Consider the following 24354-nt stretch of genomic DNA (forward strand, 5'->3'; position numbering starts at 1 on the left):
CCAGTTAATCCCCATTTTACAGATGAGGGAACTGTGGCACAGAGAATAATAATAAACATGTTTGTATTGGTTAAGCGCTTACTAGGTGCAGAGCACTGTTCTAAGCGCTGGGGGAGATCCAGGGTCATCAGGTGGTCCCACGGGAGGCTCCCAGTTAATCCCCATTTTACAGAGGAGGGAACTGAGGCACAGAGAAGTGAAGTGACTTGCCCACAGTCACCCATGGAGCCCTTACGGGGTGCAGAGCGCCCTACTAGAGAAGCAGCGCGTTCAGTGGAAAGAGCGCGGGCTGGGAAGTCAGAGGTCACGGGTTCCAATGGCGCCTCGGCCCCTTGGCAGCTGGGTGACTGTGGGCCAGTCACTTCACTTCTCTGGACCCCATCTGCCGAATGGGGCTAAAGACTGTGAGCCTCACGGGGGACCACCCGATGACCTTGTAAGTCTTCCCCAACGCTTAGAACGGTGCTCGGCACCTAGTAAGCGCTTAACAAATACCAACATTATCATTATTATTATTACTGAGCGCTTGGAAAGTGCAATTCAGCCCGAGATGCAGTCCCTCCCCACAACGGGCTCGCAGTCTAGAAGCGGGGGGAGACCTACAAAAAAACAAGGAGGCATCACTACCATCAGAAGAGATCCATAAAATGATCGATCTAGACACGTCACTAATAAAATAAATAGAAAATTAAGTCCGCACAAATCTGTCTGGGGAGGGGGGTACGGTAGAGGGAGAGGGCTCAGTCCGGGAAGGCCTCCTGGAGGAGGTGAGCTCTCCGTGGGGCTTTGAAGGGGGGAAGAGAGCTAGTTTGGGGGTCCACAAAGGCGCTGCCTTTCCCTATTATTCGTTCGTTCGATTCGCTCAATTTATTGAGCGCTCACTGGGCGCAGCGCACTGTACTGAGCGGTTGGAAAGTCCAATTCGGCAACGAAGAGAGACCATCCCTGCCCACAACGGACACACCCCTGTTATTAGAGAAGAAGTAGAGAATTGCTATTCCTTTATTCATTCAGTCGTCTTTACTGCGCGCTTGGTGGGTGCAGAGCACTGTACTAAGCGCTTGGAAAGTCCAAATCGGCAACAGATAGAGACGATCCTAACCCAACAAGGGGCTCACGGCCTAGAAGTGGGGGGGAGACGGACGACAAAACGAAGCAAAGCGAGCGGGCGGGAGAAGAAGCGTGGTCCAGTGGAAAGACCAGAGGTCTGGGAGTCAGGAGTTCTGGGTTCTAGTCCCGGCTAGTCACTTAACTTCTCCGTGCCTCAGTTTCCTCATCTTTAAAATGGGGATTCAATAGCTGCTCTCCCTCTTAGGCTGCGAACCCCACGTGGGACAGCGACAGTTCAGCCCGATTACCTTGTACCTGCCCCATCGATTAAAAGAGTGCCCGACCCACTTCTGAGCACTTGACCAATACCACAATTATCATGATTATCATGATTATCATTAATAATAATGACCTCCTGGAGCCCAGCCTTGCTCTTCCAGCTCCGCCTCGGCTTCTCTGCCCTCTTCCCTGACCCGTCCATGAACTCGGCCCCCTTTTATTCATTTGATCGTCTTTCCCGAGCGCTCACCGCTGTACTAAACGCCTTGGGAGGGCACGATAAACCTCCAGACCGCGAGTTCGTCCTCTGGACTGTAAGGCCGTTGTGGGCAGGGAATGTGTCTCTTTCTTGTCGTAGCCTACTCTCCCGAGCGTAGTTCAAGTGCTCTGCACACGGTAAGCGCTCAATAAATATCATCGAATAAATGATCCCACAATAAATAGACACAGCCCCCCAATTTCTCTTCTCCTTGAACAGCTCTGACTGGAGAAGCTGTAGCCTCTAAACTCGTTACGGGCCACGCACGTGACTGCCATTCATTCGTATGCTCCCTTCATTCATTTATTCCTATTTATTGAGCCCTTACCGTGTGCAGGACACTGTACTGAGCGCTTGGGAGAGTACAATATAACAATCGATCGATTCACGGCGTTCATCGAGCTCTTAGTCTTTGCGGCGAACTGTTCTTTTTGAGCTCGTTGTGGGCAGGGGACGTGTCCGGTGTTCTATTAGGCTCTCCCAAGCGCTCAGTACAGTGCTTTGCACACGGTAAGCGCTCAGTAAATACGATCGAATGAAGGAGCGATCGACTGAGAAGGCTGGAGGGGGGGGATCCCTCCTTCGCTAGGTAGGGAGGGGGCAGGATGGGATCGGGAGCTCGGTCGGGCCCGTTTGGTTTTCATTCATTCAATAGTATCTATTGAGCACTTACTTTGTGCAGAGCATTGTGTTTCGGGGGGGAAGCTCCGCCACTTGTCTGCCGTGTGGCCTTGGGCCGGTCACTTCCCTTCTAAGGCCCTCAGTTCCCTCATGTGGAAGATGGGGATGGAGACCGTGAGCCCCACATGGGATGATGACGAAGACGGCGTTTAAGCGCTTACTATGTACCGAGCGCCGTTCTAAGCGCCGGGGGGAGATGCAAGGGCATCGGGTTGTCCCATGAGGGGCTCCCAGTCTTCATCCCCGTTTTCCAGATGAGGTCAATGAGGCCCAGACAAGTGAAGTGACCGGTCCGAGGTCACCCGGCTGACGAGGCCCGCCGCTCCTCTTGGGCCAGGGACCGCGTCCAACCCGACCTGCCCGTGTCCGCCCGGGCGCTCGGCCCGGCGCCCGGCCCCCGCTAGGCGTGGAAAGAGCACAGGCTTGGGAGTCCGAGGTCATGGGTTCGAATCCCGGCTCTGCCACTTGTCAGCTGGGTGACTGTGGGCAAGTCACTTCACTTCTCTGGGCCTCGGTTCTCTCCTCTGTCAAATGGGGATGAAGACCGGGAGCCCCACGTGGGACAACCTGATTCCCCTGTGTCTACCCCAGCGCTCAGAACGGTGCTCTGCACACAGTAAGCGCTTAACAAATACCAACGTTATTATTATTATTATTATTAACCGATACCTGGGCGAGCGTCAGAGGCATCCCGGCTCCTCCGCCCGTCGGCCCGGTGAGCTCGGGCCGGTCCCTTCGCTTCTCTGGGCCTCGGTGCCCTCCTCCGTCAAATGGGGATGGAGACCGGGAGGCCCGGGGCGGGGGGGGGGGGACACACGACAACCCCATGGCCTTGGGTCTCCCCCAGCGCTTAGGACAGGGCTTGGCACCGAGTCAGGGCTTAACGAATACCACGAGGAGGAGGAGGAGGAGGAGGAGGAGGAGGCCCCCGCCCTGGGGTAGGGGGGTGGGGTCGGAGAGGGAGGCCGGGGGTGGGCGGGGGCTGGAGGCGTTGGACGGGGCAGGTGAGGGAGGGGACGGGACCCGGGGGGGCGGGGCCCGGTCTCTACCTCCTGACAGCTCCCGGTCGTCGCCGGCTCCCGGGTGGCAGGTTCGAATCCCGCCCTCCCAGGCCGGGCCGGTCCTGTCCTCCTCTGCCCCCCCCGCCCCGTCCCGGCCATGAAGCGGATCTTCTCCTGTTCCAGCTCGCAGGTGGCGGTAAGGACCGGCGTGGGGCCCCTCCCGGCCGGCCGGCCGGCCGGGTGACTCTCCCTCCCCGTCCTGCCCCGGCTCGGGCCCGGGCGCCCCCCACCCCCCGGGGCCCCCCGCCCTCCCCCTCCCCAGTCGGGGGTCCCCCGTCGGCCCGGGGCGGAGCTGGGGCCCGCAAACCCTGCCTCCCTGAGCCTCGATCGGCCCGGGACGGGGGACGGGGGGTGGTGGGAGGGGGGGTTGGGGGTTCTCCCCCAAAGGCACACAATCACACCCAACTCTCCCCCCCCAAACACACACACACACACACACACAGAGTTCTCCCCAACACACACAGACACAATTCTTCCCCCAACACCCCCCCCAAACAGAGTTCTCCCCAACACACACAATTCTTCCCCCCAACACGCACACATTCACAATCCTCCCCCACACACCCCCAATTCTCCCCCACAACACAGACATACACACCCTTCTCCCCTAACACACACCCACGCTGCTCCTCCAACACACACATCTATACACACACAATTCCCCCCCCGCCCCCCCACACAGATAATTCTCTCCCCACCACCCACATTCCTCCCCCCCAACACACGCACACACACACCTACGCACTTATGTCGGTACGTGTGATTTCTTTATTGCTATGAATGTCCGTCTCGGCCCCCCGACCCTCGACTGTCAGCTCCTCTCACCGTTGCATCTTCCTCTCCCGAGCGCTTAGAAGAGTGCTGTGCGCACGGTAAGCGCTCGGAGGGGTCGGAATGAACACCCGCATGGACCTACGGACACCGCACACCACACGCCGTCCCTCCCTCCCATAAGCATCTCCACCCGCCGGTTCATCCGGATGCCTCTCCGTCGGGGTGACCCCCCCGGGTGGGGGGTGTGGGAGGCCTCACCCAAGGCCCAGAGTCACCCCGGAAACCCAGGGGTCCCCCCCCCGGTCTCGCCCCTCCGCCCCAATCCTCCCTCCGGCCTGGGGTTGCGGCCTTCCCGCACTTCGAGGGGGCAGGGTCACCGTCAGGTCAATATCTTGGGGAGGCCGATTTAGGCCCCCTCCCCCGGCCCCCCCATCTGACTCGCTTTCTGCCACTGTATTCATAATAACGATGATAATCGGGGTGTTGGTGAGGCGCTTACTATGTGCCCGGAACCGTAGCAAGCGCCGGGAAAGATACAACCGCAACGGGTTGGACCCGCTCCCCGTCCCGCCGTCTCCATCCCCATTTGACAGATGGGGTCACTGAGGGACGGAGGAGGGAAGCGACTGGCTCGGGCACGTGGCGGAGCCGGGGTTAGAACCCGGGACCTTCTGACTCCCAGGCCGCGCTGTAAAGGAGTCGGGGTCCACGGGGAGGGGTTAAAGACGGTGACGCGGGGGTGGTTTGGAGCCCCTGTCCCGGGGGACGTGAGATCGATTTTTTTTTTGAGTGCTTACTATGTGCAGAGCACTGTACTAAACGCTCTCTTACTAGCCCACGAGTAATTCGCTCCGCAGGGGTACGGTAATAATGACGGCTACCGGCTCCCTCTGGCTCTTCGCTGGGCCGGAGGGAGGGACGGTAATAATTACGGTATTTATTATTAATGTCGGCGTTCGTTAAGCGCTCATTAGGTGCTTACTACGTGCCAAACGATATTCTTGACACGGGGGTAGATACGAGTCTACTCGGGTAGAACGCAGTCCCCGTCCCACACGGGGCTCACGCTCTTCATCCCCATTTTCCAGATGAGGGAACTGAGGCCCAGTGAAGTGATTTGCCCAAGGTCCCGCAGCAGGTACGGGGCAGAGCGGGGATTAGAACCCAGGACCTTCTGACTCCCAGGCCCGGGCTCTGGCCACTGAGCCACGCTGCTTCATTCGTTCGGTCGTATTCATCGAGCGCTTACTGTGCGCGGAGCGCTGTACGAAGCGCTTGGGAGCTGACGGTCTAGCGGTGGTCCCCGCCTCCCCCCGCCAGCCCCCGGGGCGGCGTGAAGCAGGGTTTGGGCCCTGGTGGAAGCAGCGAGGCCTAATGGGTGGAGCCCGGGCCTGGGAGTCAGAAAGACCTGGGTTCTAATCCCGGCTCCGTCACTCGTCCGCCGCGTGACCTCGGGCAAGTCGCTTTACTTCTCTTCCCTCATCTGTAAAATGGGGACGGAGAGGGTGAGCCCCACGTGGGACGGGGACCGTGTCCTGGCCGATTTCCTCGTCTCCACCCCGGCCCTTAGTACGGTGCTTGGCACATAGTAAGCGCTTTAGAAATACCACACGTTATTATTATTATTATTATTATTAAGTGGTCGAGGGGCAGGAGACCCCCACCAGCCCCTCGGCTGCTCCCCTCAAACAACGCCGGCCTTTCTGTCTGGTGTGTGTGGAGGTGGATGGTGGGAGAGAGGGAGGAGGAGACCGGGAGGGAGGAGGCCGAAACTCTGGGGTTCCCCTCCCTGCGCTGGGTTCGAGTGCCAGATGATTAGAGAGCGGGGAGGGGGCGGGCAGGGGAGAGGAAGCGGGGGAGGAGAGAGCAGCCCCGGGGTGGGGGAAAGGAGGGTGGGACTCCTGGGTCCGGCTCCCAGCCCCTCCTTAGGGTGGAGGAGGTTTCCTCAAGGAGGGAGGGCCCTGTGGGGCCTCAGTTTACCCTCTTGGACTGAGGCGTGATGGTGGCCGAGGAGAAGGGGAAGTTCGGGAGGCGGGCAGGGACCCGTCGTTTCCAGGGCCAGCGCGCGTGAAGGGCAGGAGGGCAGCGGCCCCGCCGGGAGGCCGAGCCATGTTGGGACGAAGGAGCGAGGGCCGGGAAGGGGGTCGGGGGATCCGGGAGTCCCAGGCGCCTTTGTCCCGCCAACGGCACGCAAATAATAATAATGGGGGTATTTCTTAAGCGCTCACTCTGTGCCAAGCACTGTTCTAAGCGCTGGGGGAGATATAAAGTGATCAGGTCGTCCCAGGCGGGGCTCCCAGTCTTCATCCCCATTTTCCAGAGGAGGTCACGGAGGCCCAGAGAAGTGAAGTGACTTGCCCAAAGTCACCGGGCGGACAAGCGGCGGAGCCGGGATCCGAACCCATGACCCTGACTGCCAAGCCCGGGCTCTTTCCACTGAGCCACGCAAATCCCACGCAGGGCCTTGGGTCTGAATCTTCCCTATCCCTTAGGGCGCCTACTGAAGCGGTGGGGCCTAGTGGGAGTCGGGAGGACCCGGGTTCTAATCCCGGCTCCGCCACTTGCCTGCTGCGGGACCTGGGGCGAGTCGCTCCTCTCCTCTGGGCCTCAGTTCCCTCATCTGGAAAATGGGGGTGAAGACGGCGAGCGCCACGTGGGACAGGGACCACTGGGTCCAACCTCATTAGCTTGTACCTGCCCCGGGGCTTAGAACGGTGCTCGATACATGGTAAGCGCTTAACGGATACCCCTATTCTTATGACTGTGGACCTCCTGCGGGCAAAGGGCAGTAAAGTGGAAGGACGAGATGCGGTCCTCGCCCCGAGAGCACACGGTCTAATGGGGGAGTCCGGTGCTGGGATTCGACCGGCGGTACCTCTTGAGCTCCTGCTGTGTGCGGAGCGCTGTACTAAGCGCTCGCGATGTACAATTCGGCAATAACATAGAGACGATCCCTGCCCGACAACGGGCTCACCCCCCCCCCCCGTCCTCCTCCTTCGGTTGTCCCCCAGCTGGAGCGATGGAACCGGCAGGACCAGAAGCTTCTGGAAGCGGTCGAGCGCGGGGACGTGGGGCGGGTGGCCGCCCTGGCCTCCCGGAAGACGGCCCGGCCCACCAAACTGGACGTCCACGGCCAATCCCCGTACGTAAGTCCTCCCGCGTCCCCCGCCCCCCCCCCCGGCCCCCGTCCGTCCCCACCGTCCAGATGGGGGAACCGAGGGCCCCTCGGGTCAAGCGACTCGCCCAAGGTCACACAGCAGACAAGGGGCGGAGCCGGGATCGGAACCCACGACCTTCCGACTCCGAGCCGCTACCTCCCTGGGGACGCGGGTGGGTGGGCATCGGTGGGGGGAGGGAGGGGGGCCGATGGGCAGGAGGGAATCAATCCCCATCACCGGGGGCGGTCCGTCAGCCGGTCATTCGTATTTATTGAGCGCTTACAGTGTGCAGAGCACCGTGCGGAGCGCTCGGGAGAGGACAACATAACCGTAATATTAGTGTTATAATATATATAAAATATGCACATGTCTGTTATATTGTACCCCCCCCAATATAACATATATACAATACATATATATTATATATATAACACACACATACATATATAAAACACCTATGTAATATAACAATCGTATTATTGTTCCAATTTGTTTATATTTATATATTTATACAAGGGCTTCAGTTCCCTCATCTGTCAAATGGGGACGGAGACCGGGCGTCCCACGGGGGACAGGGACCGGGCCCGCCCCGCCGAGGCCGGATCCACCCCGCTGCGTAGAACGGTGTATTAGCGTAGTGCGGAACGCTTAGTGCCGGGCTCTGCACCCAGTAAGCGCTCAATGAATAGGATTGAATGAACTATCCAGACGGGGAGGGACGGGGGGCTGCGGAGTGCCCCGTCCCCCGCGCCCCTCCATCGCGGCGTCCGTCTCCCGGCCCCCCGGTGCCCCCTCGGCCGCCCCCTCCCCATTCCAGGTTCCATCTGGCGGCGTCCAAAGGTCTGACGGAGTGCCTGACCGTCCTCCTGGCCAACGGGGCCGAAATCAACACCAAGAACGAGGACGGTGAGTCCGGGCCCGGGGCGGGGGGACACGCGTACCGGTCGGGTCCGGCCCCTCCCCAGCTCAGGCATCCCCGTGGGGCTTCGTTCGGTCGCGTTTATTGAGCGCTTGCCGCCTGCAGAGCCCTGGGCTAAGCGCTCGGGAGAGGACGGTCCGCTCTCAAGCCGGCGCGTTCCCTGTCCGTAATGTGCCGTCGGTCTAGCGGGCCCGTCGGGCTACAACGTGACACCCACCCACACAGCGTACAACACATCACACCGCACGCACGCACGCATCCCCGGCCTGGGGAGTCAGGTGGGCCCCCCCCCCCCCCGGTCACACAACGTACCCCACATCACAATCACACAAAAACACACGTGCGCGCACACACCTCTGAGGCATCCCTGGCCCGGGGAGTCGGGGGCGCCTCCACGGACCCACACAGACACCCTCCCGCACCCTTGGCGGGGCCCGGACCCGCAGTTGTATCGTATCGACGTCTGTCTCCCCGGCCTGGACCGTGAGCTCGCTGCGGGCAGGGAACGTCCCCGTCTATCGTTGCGCCGAACCTTCCCGACGGCGCCGTGCGCCCGGTAAGCGCTCGGTAAATCCCACCGAATGAACACACGCCACACACACACGCAAACCCTCACCCTCTGGGAGGGCCACACACATGCACGAACCCGTACACACCCAACCCCTCCGGCGGGGCCAAACGCACACCCACCCACCCTCTGGCAGGGACACGCAGACGCGCAATCGCACACGCCCCACCCGGGAAGAGCAGACTTCACTCGCAAACAAACACACACACCACACGGAGCCAGCCCTCCCCTCCCTGGCCGAGTGCGGGCAAGCCCGGGCCGCCCGGAGGAACAGGACTATCCGGGCCGGGCGCGGGCCGGGCGCAGGCCGCGCCGGGCCCGGCCTAATCTCCCGGGGCCCATCTCCGCGCCCGCCCCGTGAGTCACTCCCGTCTTCCTCCGCGGGGGGTTGGGGGGGACGGCGACGGGCCCCGGCCGTCCCCCACATCCCCCTCTCGCCCCCCACCCCCAGGGAGCACGGCCCTGCACCTGGCCACCATCTCCTGTCAGCCCCAGTGTGTCAAAGTCCTCCTCCAGGTAGGACCCCGGGGGGGGGGGGGCGGGCGGGGCTGGCGTCTCTCTACTGCCCTATTGTACTTTCCGAGCGCTCAGTACAGTGCTCTGCACCCAATACGCGCTCCATAAATCCCATTGAGTGAATGAATGAATGAAAGGGCGACTGGGCGGGGGGGGGGCGGTCAGGGAGGGCAAAGGGGCCCGGGAAGAGGGCGAATGGAGGGGGTAGGAGGACAGCTGAGGCAGGAAAGTGGGGCGACCCCCCACCCCCCAGCCCCTCTCCCCGATGACCCTAGAAGAGCCCCGGCCTGGGAGTCGGAAGGACCTGGGTTCTCCCCCGCTTTGTGCCGGGAGACCTTGGACAAGTCACTTGACTTCTCCCGGCCTCAGTTCCCTCATCCGTAAAGTGGAGATTAAGACTGTGAGGTGCCCGTGGGACAGGGAGCGAGTCCAACCCGATTAGCTTGGATCTACTCCAGCGCTCAGTACAGTGCCGGGTACATAGTAAGCGCTTCCCAAGTACCGCAGTTATTATTATCGTCGCCGCCCCCGTCCTTCCTGCTTCTGAGCCTTCGCGGAAGCCGACTGTCCCACCTCCTTATGTAAAGGGTCAGAGAAGCAGCGTGGCCTAGCGGCTAGAGCCCGGGCCTGGGAGTCACAAGGCCGTGGGTTCGAATCCCAGCTCTGCCCCTTGTCTGCCGGGTGACCTTGGGCCAGTCGCCTCACTTCTCTGGGCCTCAGTTCCCTCATCCGCAAAACGGGGACCGAGGCCGTGAGCGTCCTCGTCTCGGTCCCCCGGCGACCCCCGGGGCCCCGCTTCGGCTGGGGGCAGAGAGACCCCCGCGGTCTCAGCCCCCGCCCGCTGGGAGGGGAGAGGGGGTGAGGACGGGTGGGTCGAAGCCCCCCGACCGCACACGGACCCTCGGCTCTTCCCAGCACGGTGCCAATGAGGACGCTGTGGACGGAGAAAACCGGAGCCCCCTCCACTGGGCGGGTGAGAACTGGGGGCGGGGGGCTCCGCTGGGGTGGGGGCGGAACGGAACCAGGAAGGGCAGTGTGGCCTAGTGGGTAGAGCCCGGGCCTGGGACTCAGAAGGTCCCGGGTTCTCATCCCGGCTCCCCCACCCGTCTGCTGCGTGACCCTGGGCCGGTCGCTTCCCTTCTCCGGGCCTCAGTTCCCTCCTCTGTAAAATGGGGATTAAGACCGTGAGCCCCACGGGGGACAGGGACCGTGTCCAAGCCGACTACCTTGCCTCCGCTTAGTACGGGGCCTGGCACATAGTAAGCGCTTCCCAAATACGACAGTTATTAGTGGGCGGGGGCGCCGAATTTCAGGTGAGGCCCCCAGGGGCTCGGGGACGTCGGGGGTGGGGTTGGGGGACTCCGGGGGTCCCGGTCACCCCCCAGATCCGCCCGTCCCGCAGCCTCGTCGGGCTGCGCCTCCAGCGTGTTGTTGCTGTGTGACCACGAGGCCTTCCTGGACGTCCTGGACAACGTAAGAGCCGGCCGGGGTCGGGGAGAGGGGTCGGGGGAGTTCACTCGGTCATTCGTCCTACCTATCGAGCCCTTACCGTGCGCGGAACGCTGCGCTGAGCGCTTGGGAGGGGCCGATATAAGAGCGGACGGACACGGAGTCCACGGGGCCCGGGAGGTGGGGAGGGCCGGGGGGCGGCGGCCCAGACAGAGCCCCTTCCCCTCGACTCCGGGGAAGATGGGCCCCCTCCCACCGTGGCTCGCCGCCCCCGCAGGACGGCCGGACCCCCCTGATGATCGCGTCCCTGGGCGGACACTCGGCCATCTGCTCCCAGCTCCTGCAGCGGGGGGCTCGGGTCAACGTCACCGACAAGGAAGACAAGTGAGTCCCCTCCTCCTCTCGCTCAGTTTTCGGGGTGGGGGCCCCCTCGCCTGGAAAGGGCTACTTCCACCCGCCAAGTGGAGCAGATATCCTTGAGAATAATAATAATAATGACGGCATTTGTGAAGCGCTCACTATGTACCAAGCACTGTCCTAAGCGCTGGGGTAGATAGGAGGTCTTCGGGGGGGGCTCCACGGGGGGCTCCCAGTCTTCAGCCCCGTTTTACAGATGAGGCAACTGAGGCCCAGAGTAGTTATGCGCCAGGCACTGTACTAAACTCTACCGGCTAATCAGGTTGGACCCAGTCCCTGCCCCGCTTGGGACTCCCGGTCTTACTCCCTCTTTTATAGATGAGGTGAACCGAGGCCCAGAGAGGCGAAGCGACCTGCCCAGAGGCACGCAGCGGGCGGGTGGCGGAGCTGGGCCGAAGGCGCGCGGCTCAGCGGCAAGAGCCCGGGCCTGGGAGGCGGAGGGCGCGGGTTCTAATTCAGCTCCGCCACCGGTCTGCCGGCTGTCCTCGGGCGAGCCGCGTCACTCCTCCGTGACCGCTCCCGTAAAATGGGGACGGAGACGGTGAGCCCCACGTGGGACGGGGACCGTGTCCCACCCCGTCTGCTTGTCTACACCCCGGCGCTCAGTACAGTGCCTGGGCCCATGGTGAGCGCTTCCCAAATAACACAGTTATTACCACAGGGATTCAGTATCCGGAATGCTCGGCCACCGAGCGGAGCTAGGTAGGGCTAGCTGGGGATTGGCGATGTCTTCATTCATCCATTCAGTCGTATTTATTGCGCGCCTACTGTGTGCAGAGCGCTGTACCGACCGCTTGGAAAGTCCAGTTCGGCAACCGAGGCAGACGATCCCTACCCCACGACGGGCTCAAAGTCAGGAAGGGGGAGACAGACAACAGAACAAGTAGGCGGGCTTCAGTAGCCTCAAAATAGAGAAATGGGATTATAATAATAATAAGAATGTTAGTATTTATTAAGCGCTTACTATGCGCCAACCACTGTTCTAAGCGCTTGGGGTAGACCCAAGGCAATCAGGTTGTCCCACGTGGGGCTCCCAGTCTTCTTCCCCATTTGACAGATGAGGGAACCGAGGCCCAGAGAAGTGAAGTGACTCGCCCACGGTCACCCAGCTGCCAAGTGGCAGAGCCGGGAGTCGGACCCATGACCTCTGACTCCCCAGCCCATGCTCTTTTCACTGAGCCGCGCTGCTTCTCCGATTTTTATAGATATAGGCACGTCATTAATAGCGTTAGGCGGGCATCGATAGCATTAAGAGCATATTTCTTGCGGGACACGACTGGGCCGAGGGAGGTGGGGGAAGAGGGGAGCAGTGTGGCCTGGTAGAAAGAGCCGGGGCCCGGAGGGGATTAGAGGATCTGGATTCAAATCCCGCCTCCGCCACCTTTTTTTTTTTTAATGGTATTTGTTTTAGTCTTACTCTGTGCCGGGCACTGTACTGAGGACCGGGGTAGATGCAGATTAATCAACTCGGACCCAATCCCCGTCCCACGTGGGACTCACTGTCCTCATCCCCATTTTCCGGACGAGGGAACCGCGGCCCAGGGAAATGAGGTGACTTGCCCAAGGTCACCCGGCAGCTAAGTGGCGGAGGCGGGATTAGAACCCGGGTCCTCTGACTCCTGTGCGACCTTGGGCGAGTCACTTTGCTTCTCTGGGCCTCAGTTTCCTCCTCTGGGGAACAGGGTTTAGGTAGTTGTTCTCTCTCCCATTTAGACTGAGAGTTCTGTGTAGGGCAGGGAGTAGCCTGAATTGGTCATCTTGTATCTTGTTCCTACCCCTAGCGCTTAGTACAGTGCTTGGCACAGAATAAGTGCCTGGCAAATAATAATAATAATAATAATGATGATAATAATAACAATAATAGTCCAGGGAGTGAGCCTGAATTGGTTATCTCGTATCTATCCCTAATGTTTAGTACGGTGCTTGGCACAGCGTAAGTGCTTAGGAAATATGATCATGACAATAATAATAATAATAATCCAGGGAGTGAACCTGAATTAGTTATCTTGTATCTATCCCTAATGTTTAGTACAGTGCTTGGCACAGAATAAGTGCTTAGCAAATATAATCATGAAAATAATAATAATAATCCAGGGAGTGAGCCTGAATTGGTTATCTTGTATCTACCCCTAACGTTTAGTACAGTGCTTGGCACAGAATAAGTGCTTAGAAAATATAATAATAATAATAATAACGATGATCATCATCGTCGTCGCCCAGGGAACGAGCCTGAATTGGTTATCTTGTATCTATCCCTAGAGCTTAGAACAGTGCTCGGCCCAGAATAAGTGCTTGGCGCGTATAATGATAATGATATTAAGCCAGGGAGTGAGCCCGAAATGGTCATCTTGTATCTACCTCGGGCGCTTAGTACAGTCCTTGGCACAGAATAAGCTCTTAGCAAATAATAATATCATTATATATTATGTACAATATATATTATACTGCTACTGATAACAATAATAATGAGAATAGCAGGGGGCCACACTGTATTTTCCCCGACCCCGGTCCCCTCTGGTGTCAGGGCAGGAAGTCCAGCTTATCCCCGGGCAAACGTCCAGCTCCCTGTGGGCAGGCTGGTCCCGCCGGGAGCCCCCCCGGCCAGCGCCCCGGTGCCCGGCCCCCGACGGCAGCGGTGCCCAGGCCCCGGCTCGGCTCCGCCCGCAGGTCCGCCCTGATCCTGGCCTGCGAGAAGGGCAGCGCGGAGGTGGCGGAGCTGCTCCTCAGCCACGGGGCGGACGTGGGCGCCGTGGACCGCCTGGGCCGCAACGCGCTGCATTACGCTCTGCGCACCGACGACAAGGCCCTGCAGCGGCTCCTGAGGCAGGCTCTGAACCGACGTCGACGGGGAGGTGAGACCCCCCGCGCCGCCCTCACCCCATCCCGTCCCCCTCTGCCGATACGTCTCTCTGGCCTACTCTTGTCCTCTCCCCGGGGGGGTAGTCCAACGCTCTGCACGCAGTAGGCGCTCAATAAAGACTCTCATTCATTCGCTCATAACTTTGAGCCCCCCGCTGGGTGCAGAGCCCTGGACTAAGCGCTTGGGAGAGGACAGTAGCAAAACAGAACGGATGCATTCCCTGCCCACAGTCAGCTGACGGTCTGGGGGGAGAAAGAGGGATAAAATATCCACTCCTCATTCATTTTCCTTCGATGGTGTTTATTGAGAGCTTACCGGACCTCGGGAGAGGATAAGGACACGTTCCCTGCCCACAGGTTTACAGACGAGATGGGGGGAGACGGACACGAAGAAAAATCAATAAATGACGGAGATGGGCATGAGTGGTGCGGGGCTGGGGGCCGGGGATGAAAAAAGGGAGCCGGTCGGGACGCAGAAGGGAGCGGGAGAAGAGGAAACGGAGGCGCGGGCCGGGAAGGCCTCTTGGAGGAGACGGGCCTTCGGGGAGGATTTGAAGGAGGGGAGAGTCACTGTGGCCGCCAGTATTTCCCGGGTCCCTCGTTCATTCCTTCAGTGGAATTTATTGAGCGCTCGCCGTGTGCGGAGCACGGTACTAAGCGCTGGGAAAGTACAGTCCGCAGAGACGATCCCTATCACCCGGCAACGGGCTCACAGTCTAGAAGGAGGGGACGGACAACAAAACAAAGCCACGCGAGTCGCCAGGCATCGGTGGCGTCGATATAAATAAACGGAATTCTAGATCTATGTACACATCATTAATAAAATAAATAGAATAATACGTTCGTACGTACACCGGGGGGGGCGGGGAGGACGGTAGAGAAGAGGGAGGAAGTCGGGGCGACGGGGAGGCGGGGGGGGAGGAGAAGAGGAAAAGGGGGGCTCGGTCTGGGAAGGCCTCCTGGAGGAGGTGACCTCTCAGTAGGGCTTTGAAGGGGGGAATTGCGCTAGCGTCCCTGCAGTGCCTGGGGTCGGGGACGCTTCTGCTGACTGCCCCCCGTTATTGTTCTATTGTCCTCTCCCGAGCGCTTAGTAGAGTGCTCTGCACACAGTAAGCGCTCAATAAGTACGATCGAATGCATGGACCGTATGAAGGAATACGATCGGATGAGCGCTGCCTCTGGGTCAGGCTGGGTTCCGGGGGAGGGCGTCCGTCGGGTCGTATCGAGCGCTTACTGTGTGCAGAGCACTCTGCTAAGCGCTTGGGGAAGTACGATACAGCCATGAAGAGAGACAGTCCCCTCCCACAGCGTGCTTAGAGGTCAGCGGGGAGCTCTGCACTGGTGGGTGGGTGGGATTGAGGGGATACCTACCCCCCAACACGCCCACCCTGAGATCCTGTCTCCCCTCTTGCAGGCCAGCTGCTGGTTAAACACTCAGACGTGGTGGCCCAGGTGAGACCTCCCTGCCCCTCTCGGCCCCCCGCCCATCCCGGGGAGGGTTCCGGGCAGGGGGCGCGAGGCCCGGGCGCGGGGGGAAGCCGGGGGTTTGATGGGCCCGGATTAAATCCTGGGGTCGCGGGGTGTCCCTGCAGGCCTCTGTGACCGAGCCCCAGGTCGGCTCCCCAAACCCGAGCCCGGGGAGGGCGGAAGAGGAGGAGGAGGAGGAAGAGGAGGAGGAAGAGGAGGAGGCGGCATGTGCGGAGGCCTGGCGGCAGAAGTACGAGGCGGAGCGGAAGAGGGTGTGCCAGCTGGAGGGGGAGCTGGCACGGGCGGCGGAGGACTGCGCGGCTCAGGCGGCCTGGGCGGGCCGGGACCTGGAGGAGAGGATCCGGGAACAGGCGCGGGCCCTGGAGCTCCTGCTGCTCACAGCGCCCGGGGGAGGGCCCGGGCCCGGGGCCGGCTCGGACGGGCAGGGCCCCGGCCCCCGGCCCGGTGGGGACGGCATGGAGCAGGGCTGCGCTCTGGACCTGCTGGCCCAGAGGGTGCAAGAGCTCAAGAGGAGGCAGGAGGAATGGGCTTCCCGGGGGCCTCCGCAGAGCCTGCCCGAGGCGGGGTCCCGCAGCTCGGCCCAGAGGGGTCCCCAGAGTCCGACCGGGGGGGGACCCCGGGCTCCGGCAGCTCAGAGGCCTCCTCAGAGTCCAACTGAGGAGGGGGCCCCGAGTCCCAGTGAGCGGGGACCCCGGAGCCCAGTCCTAAGGGGTGCCCAGAGTCCAACCGAGTGGGGAATCCAGAGTCTCACCGAGCAGGGACCCGGGAGTCCCCAGATTCTGCTCAGCTGGGTCCCGAGGAGCCCAGCTGAGAAAGAAGACCGGAGCGCGTCTGGCCTGGCTCGAGGGGGTCTCTGGGATCTAGCTGAGCGGGGACCCCAGAGTCCGCTCCAGAAGGGTCCTCGCAGTCCAACTGAGCGGGGACCAAAGAGCCCAGCCGAGCATGAACCTCGGAGCCCAGCTGAGTTGGGACCCAGGAGTCCTGCCCAAGGGGGACCCCAGAGTCCAGCTGAGGAGGGACCCTGGAATCCAGCCCCAGGGACTCCCCGGAACCTGCTCGAGGGGGAACCGAGGGGTCCTTTTGGGTTGGGGCCCAGGAGTCCTGCCCAAGAGGGTCCCCAGAGTCCAGCTGAGCGGGGACCCCAGAGTCCCACGCCGGGGGGTCCCCAGGGTCCAGCTGAGCGGGGACCCCCGAGTCCCACGCCGGGGGGTCTCCAGGGTCCAGCTGAGCGGGGACCCCCGAGTCCCACGCCGGGGGGTCCCCAGGGTCCAGCTGAGCGGGGACCCCCGAGTCCCACGCCGGGGGGTCTCCAGGGTCCAGCTGAGCGGGGACCCCCGAGTCCCACGCCGGGGGGTTCCCAGGGTCCAGCTGAGCGGGGACCCCCGAGTCCCACTCCGGGGGGTCCCCAGGGTCCAGCTGAGCGGGGACCCCCGAGTCCCACGCCGGGGGGTCCCCAGGTTCCAGCTGAGCGGGGACCCCAGAGTCCCACGCCGGGGGGTCCCCAGGGTCCAGCTGAGCGGGGACCCCAGAGTCCCACGCCGGGGGGTCCCCAGGTTCCAGCTGAGCGGGGACCCCAGAGTCCGGCCGAGGGAGCCCCCCCGAGCCCGGCCGTCCGGGAGGAGCCGAGGCCGCTCCAGGCCCAGTCCCCGGAGGCCCGGTCGGCGCCCGCCGCCGAGGGCCCGGCCCGGGACCGGCCCGAGGCCGGGGCGGCCGCCCCCGGCCCCCGGGGCCGAGCCCGCCGGCATGGCCGCCCTGAGCCAGCTCCTGCTGCAGCTGAGGGAGGAGCTGGGGGCCGTGTGGAGGGAGAAGGAGGCTGCCCGCGGGGCCCTGGACCGGCCGGGGCCGGCGGCCGGGAGGGGCGGCCGGGAGGTCCGGGCGGAGGCCGCGGCGGCGGCGGCCGCGTGGGAGAAGATGGAGGCCCGGCTGGAGCGGGTCCTGGCCCGCCTGGACCGAGCCAAGGCCGGGCTGCAGAGGGAGGCCGCCCCGGGGCCCGGGGTCCCGGGGTCGGAGGACCCGGGGTCGGAGGCCCCGGGGCCGGGGGTCTCCTCGGCGGAGGCCCGGGGCCTCCTGGAGCGGGAGGTGTCGGCCCTGCGGCGGAGCAACAGCAGCCTCCTGGGCGAGCTGGGGGCGCTGGGAGGGGAGCGTCGACGGCTGCGGGAAGAGCTGCAGGCCCTCCGACGGCGGCTGCAGCGGGAGTTCGTCCCCCGGCCGGAGGCCCAGGGCCAGCTGCGGCAGCTGCGGCTCAGCGTGGACCTCCTGGCCGAAGAGCTGGCCGCCGAGAAGGAGGCCACGGACCGGCTCCGTCGCCGGCTGGCCGCCCAGAGCAGCGGCCTGCGGGGGCTGCGGGACCACCTGCCCCCGGACCTGGTGGCCGGGCCCGACGGCGAGCCGGTGGAGGAGCTGCAGCGGGGCCTGGCGGCCCTGGCCGGCCGCCACCGGGAGGCCCGGGACCAGCTGGCCCGGCTGCAGGAGGAGAACCGCAGGCTGCGGGCCGGGCGGGGGCCGGACCCCGGCGCCCCCGAGGTGGCCGCCCTGGAGCGGGACCTGGGGCAGCTGGAGGGGGAGCTGCGGACCGTGCAGGCCACCCTCGGGGGCAAGAGCCAGGAGATCGGCAGGCTGAAGCGGCTGCTCTGCCAGGCCACGGAGGAGGTGGCCGAGCTGCGGGCCCGGGAGGAGGCCGGCCGCAGGAGGCAAGAGCGGGCCCGCGGCTCCCTGGCCGCCCGGGCCCAGGCCCGGGGCCGGGAGCTGGAGGCCCTGCTGGTCAAGTACCAGGCCGCCTGCCGGGAGAGCGGCCGGCTGCGGGCCGAGGTGGCCGAGGAACGGAGGCGCGGCGGGGAGCTGGAGGCCCGGGCGGCCAGGCGCGAGCGGGAGGCCGGACAACTGAGAGACCGCTCGGGCCAGTTCGAGAAGGCGGCCGGGGAGCTGAGGGTCCGCGTGGAAGAGCTCCTGGGGGCCTGTGGCGACAAGGAGGCCCAGGTGAGCGGGGCCGGCCTCCCCGTCCCCCCTTTGCCCCGCCTCACGTCCATCCGTCCCTCGCCGGTATTCACCCCGGCGCTCGGCAGTCCATCGATGGCGTCTCTCTCTGCGCCGCTTGGGGAGTCAGAGGTCGCGGGTTCCAATCCCCGCTCCGCCACCTGTCGGCTGTGTGACTCGGGGCGAGTCACTCCACCTCGCTGAGGCTCAGGCCCCTCGTCTAGGAGAATGGGGATGAAGACCGGGACCCCCACGGGGACGACCTCGTGACCTTCTATCCCCCCCCCCCCCGCCCCCGCCGGCGCTTAGGACGGTTCCCGGCGCCTAGTAAGCGCTTAACGGATCCCACCGTCGTCACTGTACCAAGCGGCTGGGGGAGGGCAGTGCAACGACGGACGGAAACGAGGGAGAGCCCGAGGCCGTGGGTTCCGATCCCGGCTCCGCCGCCGGTCTGCTGTGTGACCTCGGGCGGCCTGCTTAACGTCACTGGGCCTCGGCGACCTCATCCGCAAAATGGGGACGAAGGCTGCGAGCCCCGCGTGGGGCAACCTGACGACCGCGTATCTACCAGCGCTCAGAACAGGGCTTGGCACATAGTAAGCGCTTAACAAATACCATCATTGTGATGATGATGATTAAACATTCCCTGCCTGCAACCAGCTTACAGTTTAGTACAGTTGAGTAAGCGCTGAACAGATACTCTCATTATTTTTATCGAGTCCTTGCTGCGGGCAGACTGCCGTCCTAATGATAATAACGATAATAATGATGATGACGGCATCCGTCCGGGCCAGGTACTGTTCTAAGCGCGGGGGGGGGGATCCGAGCTCATCGGGTTGGACGCTGTCCCCGTCCCACGGCGGGGCTCGCAGTCTTCATCCCCATTTTACAGATGAGGGAACCGAGGCCCGGAGAAGAGATGACAGTAACCGTGGTATTTATTAAGCGCTTACTACGTGCCAGACACCGTACTAAGCGGTGGGGTAGAGAGAAGATCATCGGGAAGGCCGCGGGCCCTGTCCCATCTGGGCCTCGCAGTGTCCAGCGGTGACCTGCCCAAGGTCACACAGCAGAGCCGGGATTCGAAGGCGGATCCTTCCGAGTCCCGGGCCTGGGCGCTAAACGCTACGCTAGACGTCTCCACCTCCCCCTTTCCCCCGCCCATCCATCACTCACTCTGTGGCGTTTACTGAGCGCTTGCCACGGGCCGAACACTGCCCGAAGCGCTTGGGAGAGCACGATACAACAAGAGCCGGTAGAGACGTCCCCCGCCCGTGACGAGCCCGCGCTTCCCGTGTGCCACGCACTGTACTAAGCGCTGGGGCAGGTAGGAGACGATCGGGCCGGTCCCACGTGGGGCTGCCAACCTAAGGGGGTACTGAATTCCCATTTTACGGATGAGGAAGACGAGGCCCAGAGAAGTTCAGTGGCTCGCCCCAGATCACCCGGCATTCACTCGGTGGTATTTACTGAGCGCTTACTGTGCGCGGAGCGCCGGGCGAAGAGGGCGAGTGGCGGAGCCGGGTCTTCTGACGGGCTCTCCCCACCTGGCCTGGCCGCCCCTCGTCCCCTTTGACCCCTTGCCTCTCTCTCCCCGTGTCTCCCTCAGATCCGGGAGCTGCTGAGGAAAGTGGAGGAGCTGTCGGCCGAGGTCCTGACCGTGCGGGGGGAGAACAGCAGCCTCCACGTGCAGCTGCAGGTCGGTCCACCCCACCCCGGCCGTGTCGGGAAGGGAGCCGGGGGCGGCCGGTCTCTCCGGCCGCAGTCGATGGCGCGAAGTGAGCGCTCGCCGTGTGCCGAGCGCCGTACTGAGCGCTTGGGAGAGGACGAAACGACAACGGGCCACGTCGGGAGGGAGCGGGGGCGGCCGTGGTCGGCAGATCTCTCCTGCCGCGGCCTTTCGAGCGTATTTATCGGACGCTCGCTGTGTGCCGAGCGACGTACTGAGCGCTAGGGAAGGTGCGCTAAAACAACACGCCCCCCCCCCCCCCCCCCGGGCCGTGTTGGGAGGTGACCAGGAGGTGGCCGTGGTCAGGGGAGGCGGCTCTCTCCTGCCACAGTCAATCAGTGGCATTTACTGAGCACTTACTGTGCGCAGAGCACTGTACTGAGCGCTCGGGGGAGGGTCCAATCCCACAGCGCGCCTCCCGGGGCACGTTGGCAGGTGATGGGGAGGTGGCCGTGTCCGGGTGACGGACGGGGTCGGGGCGCTGGGAGGGAGAAGGGAGGACGGGCCCGTCCACCTGCTCAGCCCGGCTGTGTCAGTGGAAAGAGCGCGGGCTTGGGATTCATGGGTTCGAATTCCGGCTCTGCCGCTTGGCAGCAGGGTGACTGTGGGCGAGTCACTTCACTTCTCTGGGCCTCCGTTCCCTCATCTGTCAAACGGGGATGAAGACGGTGAGCCTCCCGTGGGACCACCCGGTGACCCCGGATCTCCCCCAGCGCTTGGAACGGTGCTCGGCACCTAGGGAGCGCTTAACGAATACCAACGTGATTATTATCACCCCCAGAATTCCCAGAAGAACCACCGGGAGATCATCGCGACCTACAGGACCCACCTACTGGACGCGGCGCGGGTGAGCGGAGAGAGGGTGGGAGTCTGGGACCCCACTCCGGCCCCCTTTTCCCGTCCACCCCGTCTCCCCGCCCCTCCTTCCCAACACTTCCCGGCCCAAGGATGCCCGGCCCCGGAAGGGACCGAGGACCGGGCGGTGGAGGGGGAGAGGGGGACGGGTCGGCCCGTCTGGCCTGACCCGTCCGTCCGTCCGTCCCCCTTGACCGGGGTCTCCCAGGGCTGCCTGGAGGAGGAAGTGTATGAGCTGCTGCTGCGGATCCTGGAAATGCAGGAGGAGGAGTGAGCCGGGACCCCGCGTCGTCCCCCCCGCCCGGCGGCAGGAAGGCCGCGGGGCGGGGGGCTTCTCCGTGGTGAGTCGGAAGGTCCCCCCCCACCCGTAACGATAATCGTCCATTGACTGAATCGCATTTATCGGGCGCTTACTGCGTGCAGAGCGCTGTACCGAGCGCTTGGGAAAGTACGACTCGGGAACGAATAGAGACAATCCCTACCCGCCGACGGGCTCCCAGGCCAGAAGGCGGGAGACGGCCAGCAGAACAAGAGGCAATAATCGCTGCGGTGTTTGTTTAGCGCTTACTAGTCACCGGGCACTGTACGAAGCGCTGGGCTGGTTGCGAGCGGATCTCTCCCCTTTCCCGCCTTCCCGTTGAGGAGCCCGGGAGTGTTTCCGGGGCAGCCAGCGGAAGAAGAAGCAGCGGCGTGGCCTAGTGGAAAGAGCCTAGGGCGGGGTGGCGGGGGACCTGGGTTCTAATCCCGCCTCCACCACCTCAGTCGGTCAGGCGGTTGAATGAATCGAGCGCTTGCCGAGTGGGGAGGTCTGTCCCGCGCGCTGGGGAGAGTACGGTGTAACGACTTCTAGACCGGGAGCCCGTTGTCTCCACTGCCCAGTTGGACTTTCCAAGCGCTCTGCACAGAGTAAAGCGCTCGAGAGATACGACCGAATGAGCGATGATCGCAGACAGCTTCCCCGCCCACAGCGAGCTTGCAGTCTAGAGGGGAAGACGGACGTTAGTATCAATACATAAAATCCCGGCTCGTTCCTCCCCGCATCGAGGAGAAACTCCCGACTGACCCTCGGCTTCGAGACCTTCCGACCTATCCACGCCCCTCTCCCGTTACAACCCCAGCTCACGCCTTTCATTCCTCGCCAGCTCACCTACCCACTGGGCCTCGATCTCTCCTCTCTTGCCACCGGGCCTCTTCCTCCCGCCCTCCCTCCCGCCCGGAATCCCTTCCCTCCTCACATCCGTCCCCTCCCCCCGCCACAGCCCTCCTCCTCCTCCTCCGGGAGGCCTTCCCCGATTGACCGCCCGTTTTCCCTCTCCGCGTCCCGCTTTCGTACTTCTGCTCATCTAAGCCCTTCGATCCTCCCCGCCCGCCATCGCCCTTCCTCCGACGGGCCGATCGTTTTAGCGTCCGTCAATCCGTGGCGTGGTAAATCCGTTCTGCCCTCTCGTAGTAATGCTGTTTGTTAAGCGCTTACTATGCGCCGAGCTCTCTGCTGAGCGCTGGGGCTGAATCCAAGCGAATCGGGTCGGACACGGTCCCCCGCCCCGCGTGGGGCTCCCGAGTCTCGATCCCCACTGTCCGGATGAGATCAACTGAGGCCCAGAGAATGATAATGCTGGATTTTGTTAAGCGCTTACTATGTGGCAAGCACTCTTCTAAGCACTGGGGTAGTTACAAGGTGATCAGGTTGTCCCCCGTGGGGCTCCCAGTCTTCACCCCCGTTTTACAGATGAGGTCACTGAGGCCCAGAGAAGTGAAGTGACTTGCCCTAGGTCACACAGCGGACATGGGGCGGAGCCGGGATTAGAATCCACGGCCCTCTGAGTCCCGGGCCCCTGCCCTGTCCACTGTATCACGCTGCTTGTCCTCTCCCAAGCGCTTAGTACAGTGCTCTGCGCACAGTAGGCGCTCAATAAATCCGATGGAACGGATGAGTCTCCCCCTCCGCCCCCCGCTAGACTGTAAGCTCCTCCAGGGCAGGGATCAGGGGCTCTGCCAGACCCGGAGTAAAAATTATTGTTCCGCAGAGAACTGGGAACGCTGGAAGGGTGAGGGGTGGGGACTGGGGGAGACCCCTCCCGTCTCCCCCTCACCCCCGGGGTTCATCCGCTCCTGAGCGGGTAGCAGAGAGTGGGAGCGGAAGGGGCGGGAGCGGAGGCCTCTGTTTGAATTCGCTTTTTTCCTCCTCAGAGGGCGAGGAGGCCGTGTCCGAGTCGGCGGCGTCCGGAGCTGGGGCCGAGCCCGGGAGCGCTGGTGGCGGTGGAGGAATTGGTGGTGGAGGAGCTGGGGGTGGGGAGCGGGGGGTCCTGGCCGCTGGGAGGGGTGGGGAGGCGGGAGGGGGGGCTCCGGGGGGCCTGATTTTCCCCAAATATGAAGGGCCCCGATCCCACTTGGATGGAAGCCCCCACCCCTGCTTCTCCGGCCCCCGGGGAAATAAAGAAGGACGCGGGCCCGGACTCGGTCTCTGCCCGTCTTCGATCCGGAGGGCGCTGGCCGGGGCGGCGCGGACCGGTGGCGTGAAGGCCCCTGGCTAATAATCGTAATGATGTGGGTATTTGCTAAGCGCTGGGGTAGATACAGGGTAATCAGGTGGTCCCACGTGAGGCTCGCAGTCTTCATCCCCATTTTACGGGTGAGAGAACCGAGGCCCGGTGAAGTGACTCGCCCACAGTCACACAGGTGACAAGGGGCAGAGCCGGGATTCGAACCCATGACTTCTGACTCCCAAGCCCGGGGCCGGGGTGGATCCCAGCAAACGGGGTCGGACGTAGCCCCCGTCCCACGTGGGGCTCACGGCGTCGATCCCCATTGTACAGATGAGGTCACCGAGGCCCAGAGAAGCGAAGACGTGACTCGCCCCAGGTCACGCAGCAGACAGGCGTTCGTGTGTTTGCGTCTGTCGTATGAGCCGGGCTTGGGAGTCAGAGGTCGTGGGTTCTAATCCGGCTCCGCCGCTCCTCAGCTGGGTGACCTGGGGCAAGTCGCTTCGCTTCTCTGTGCCTCAGTTCCCTCATCTGCAAAATGGGGAGGAAGACTGTGAGCCCCACGTGGGACAGCCTCATGACCTTGTATCTCGCGCTTCCAACGGTGCCTGGCACCTAGTAAGCGCTTAACAGATACCAACGTTATTATTAGTGGATAGAGCACGGGCCCGGGAGTAATCCCAGCTCCGCTCCTCGTCTGCTGTGTGACCTTGGGCAAGTCGCTTCACTCTCTGAGCCTCAGTTTCCTCGTCTGTACGATGGGGATTGAGACTGGGAGCCCTCTGTGGGACAGGGGCCGGTGTTCATCCCCATTATCTCGCATCTCCCCCAGCGCT

General features: G+C 63.0%; 1 protein-coding gene across 1 annotated transcript; it reads left to right on the forward strand.

The window, feature by feature from the left end:
* Window positions 1-3388: 3388 nt before the first annotated feature.
* ANKRD35 (ankyrin repeat domain 35) lies at window positions 3389-23311 on the forward strand. Its single transcript, XM_029055524.2, has 15 exons — window positions 3389-3466; window positions 7116-7246; window positions 8080-8168; window positions 9201-9265; window positions 10181-10238; window positions 10668-10738; window positions 10992-11098; window positions 13799-13983; window positions 15405-15442; window positions 15583-17178; window positions 17213-18454; window positions 20061-20150; window positions 20962-21027; window positions 21244-21376; window positions 23226-23311. The coding sequence occupies exons 1-14, from the start codon at window positions 3428-3430 to the stop codon at window positions 21307-21309; spliced, it is 3843 nt and encodes a 1280-aa protein (XP_028911357.1). The 5' UTR covers window positions 3389-3427; the 3' UTR covers window positions 21310-21376; window positions 23226-23311.
* Window positions 23312-24354: the final 1043 nt, after the last annotated feature.

The sequence above is a fragment of the Ornithorhynchus anatinus genome, chromosome X5 (genome assembly GCF_004115215.2).
Source record: "Ornithorhynchus anatinus isolate Pmale09 chromosome X5, mOrnAna1.pri.v4, whole genome shotgun sequence".
Taxonomy (NCBI): Eukaryota; Metazoa; Chordata; class Mammalia; order Monotremata; family Ornithorhynchidae; genus Ornithorhynchus; species Ornithorhynchus anatinus.

Excerpts from the sequence above, each read along its gene's own strand:
- ANKRD35 (XM_029055524.2), top strand. The coding sequence starts at position 3,428 with ATGAAGCGGATCTTCTCCTGTTCCAGCTCGCAGGTGGCG. Across the intron at positions 10,239-10,667 it reads GAGCCCCCTCCACTGGGCGG|CCTCGTCGGGCTGCGCCTCC; the intron begins GTGAGAACTGGG and ends CCCGTCCCGCAG. Across the intron at positions 10,739-10,991 it reads TCCTGGACGTCCTGGACAAC|GACGGCCGGACCCCCCTGAT; the intron begins GTAAGAGCCGGC and ends CCGCCCCCGCAG.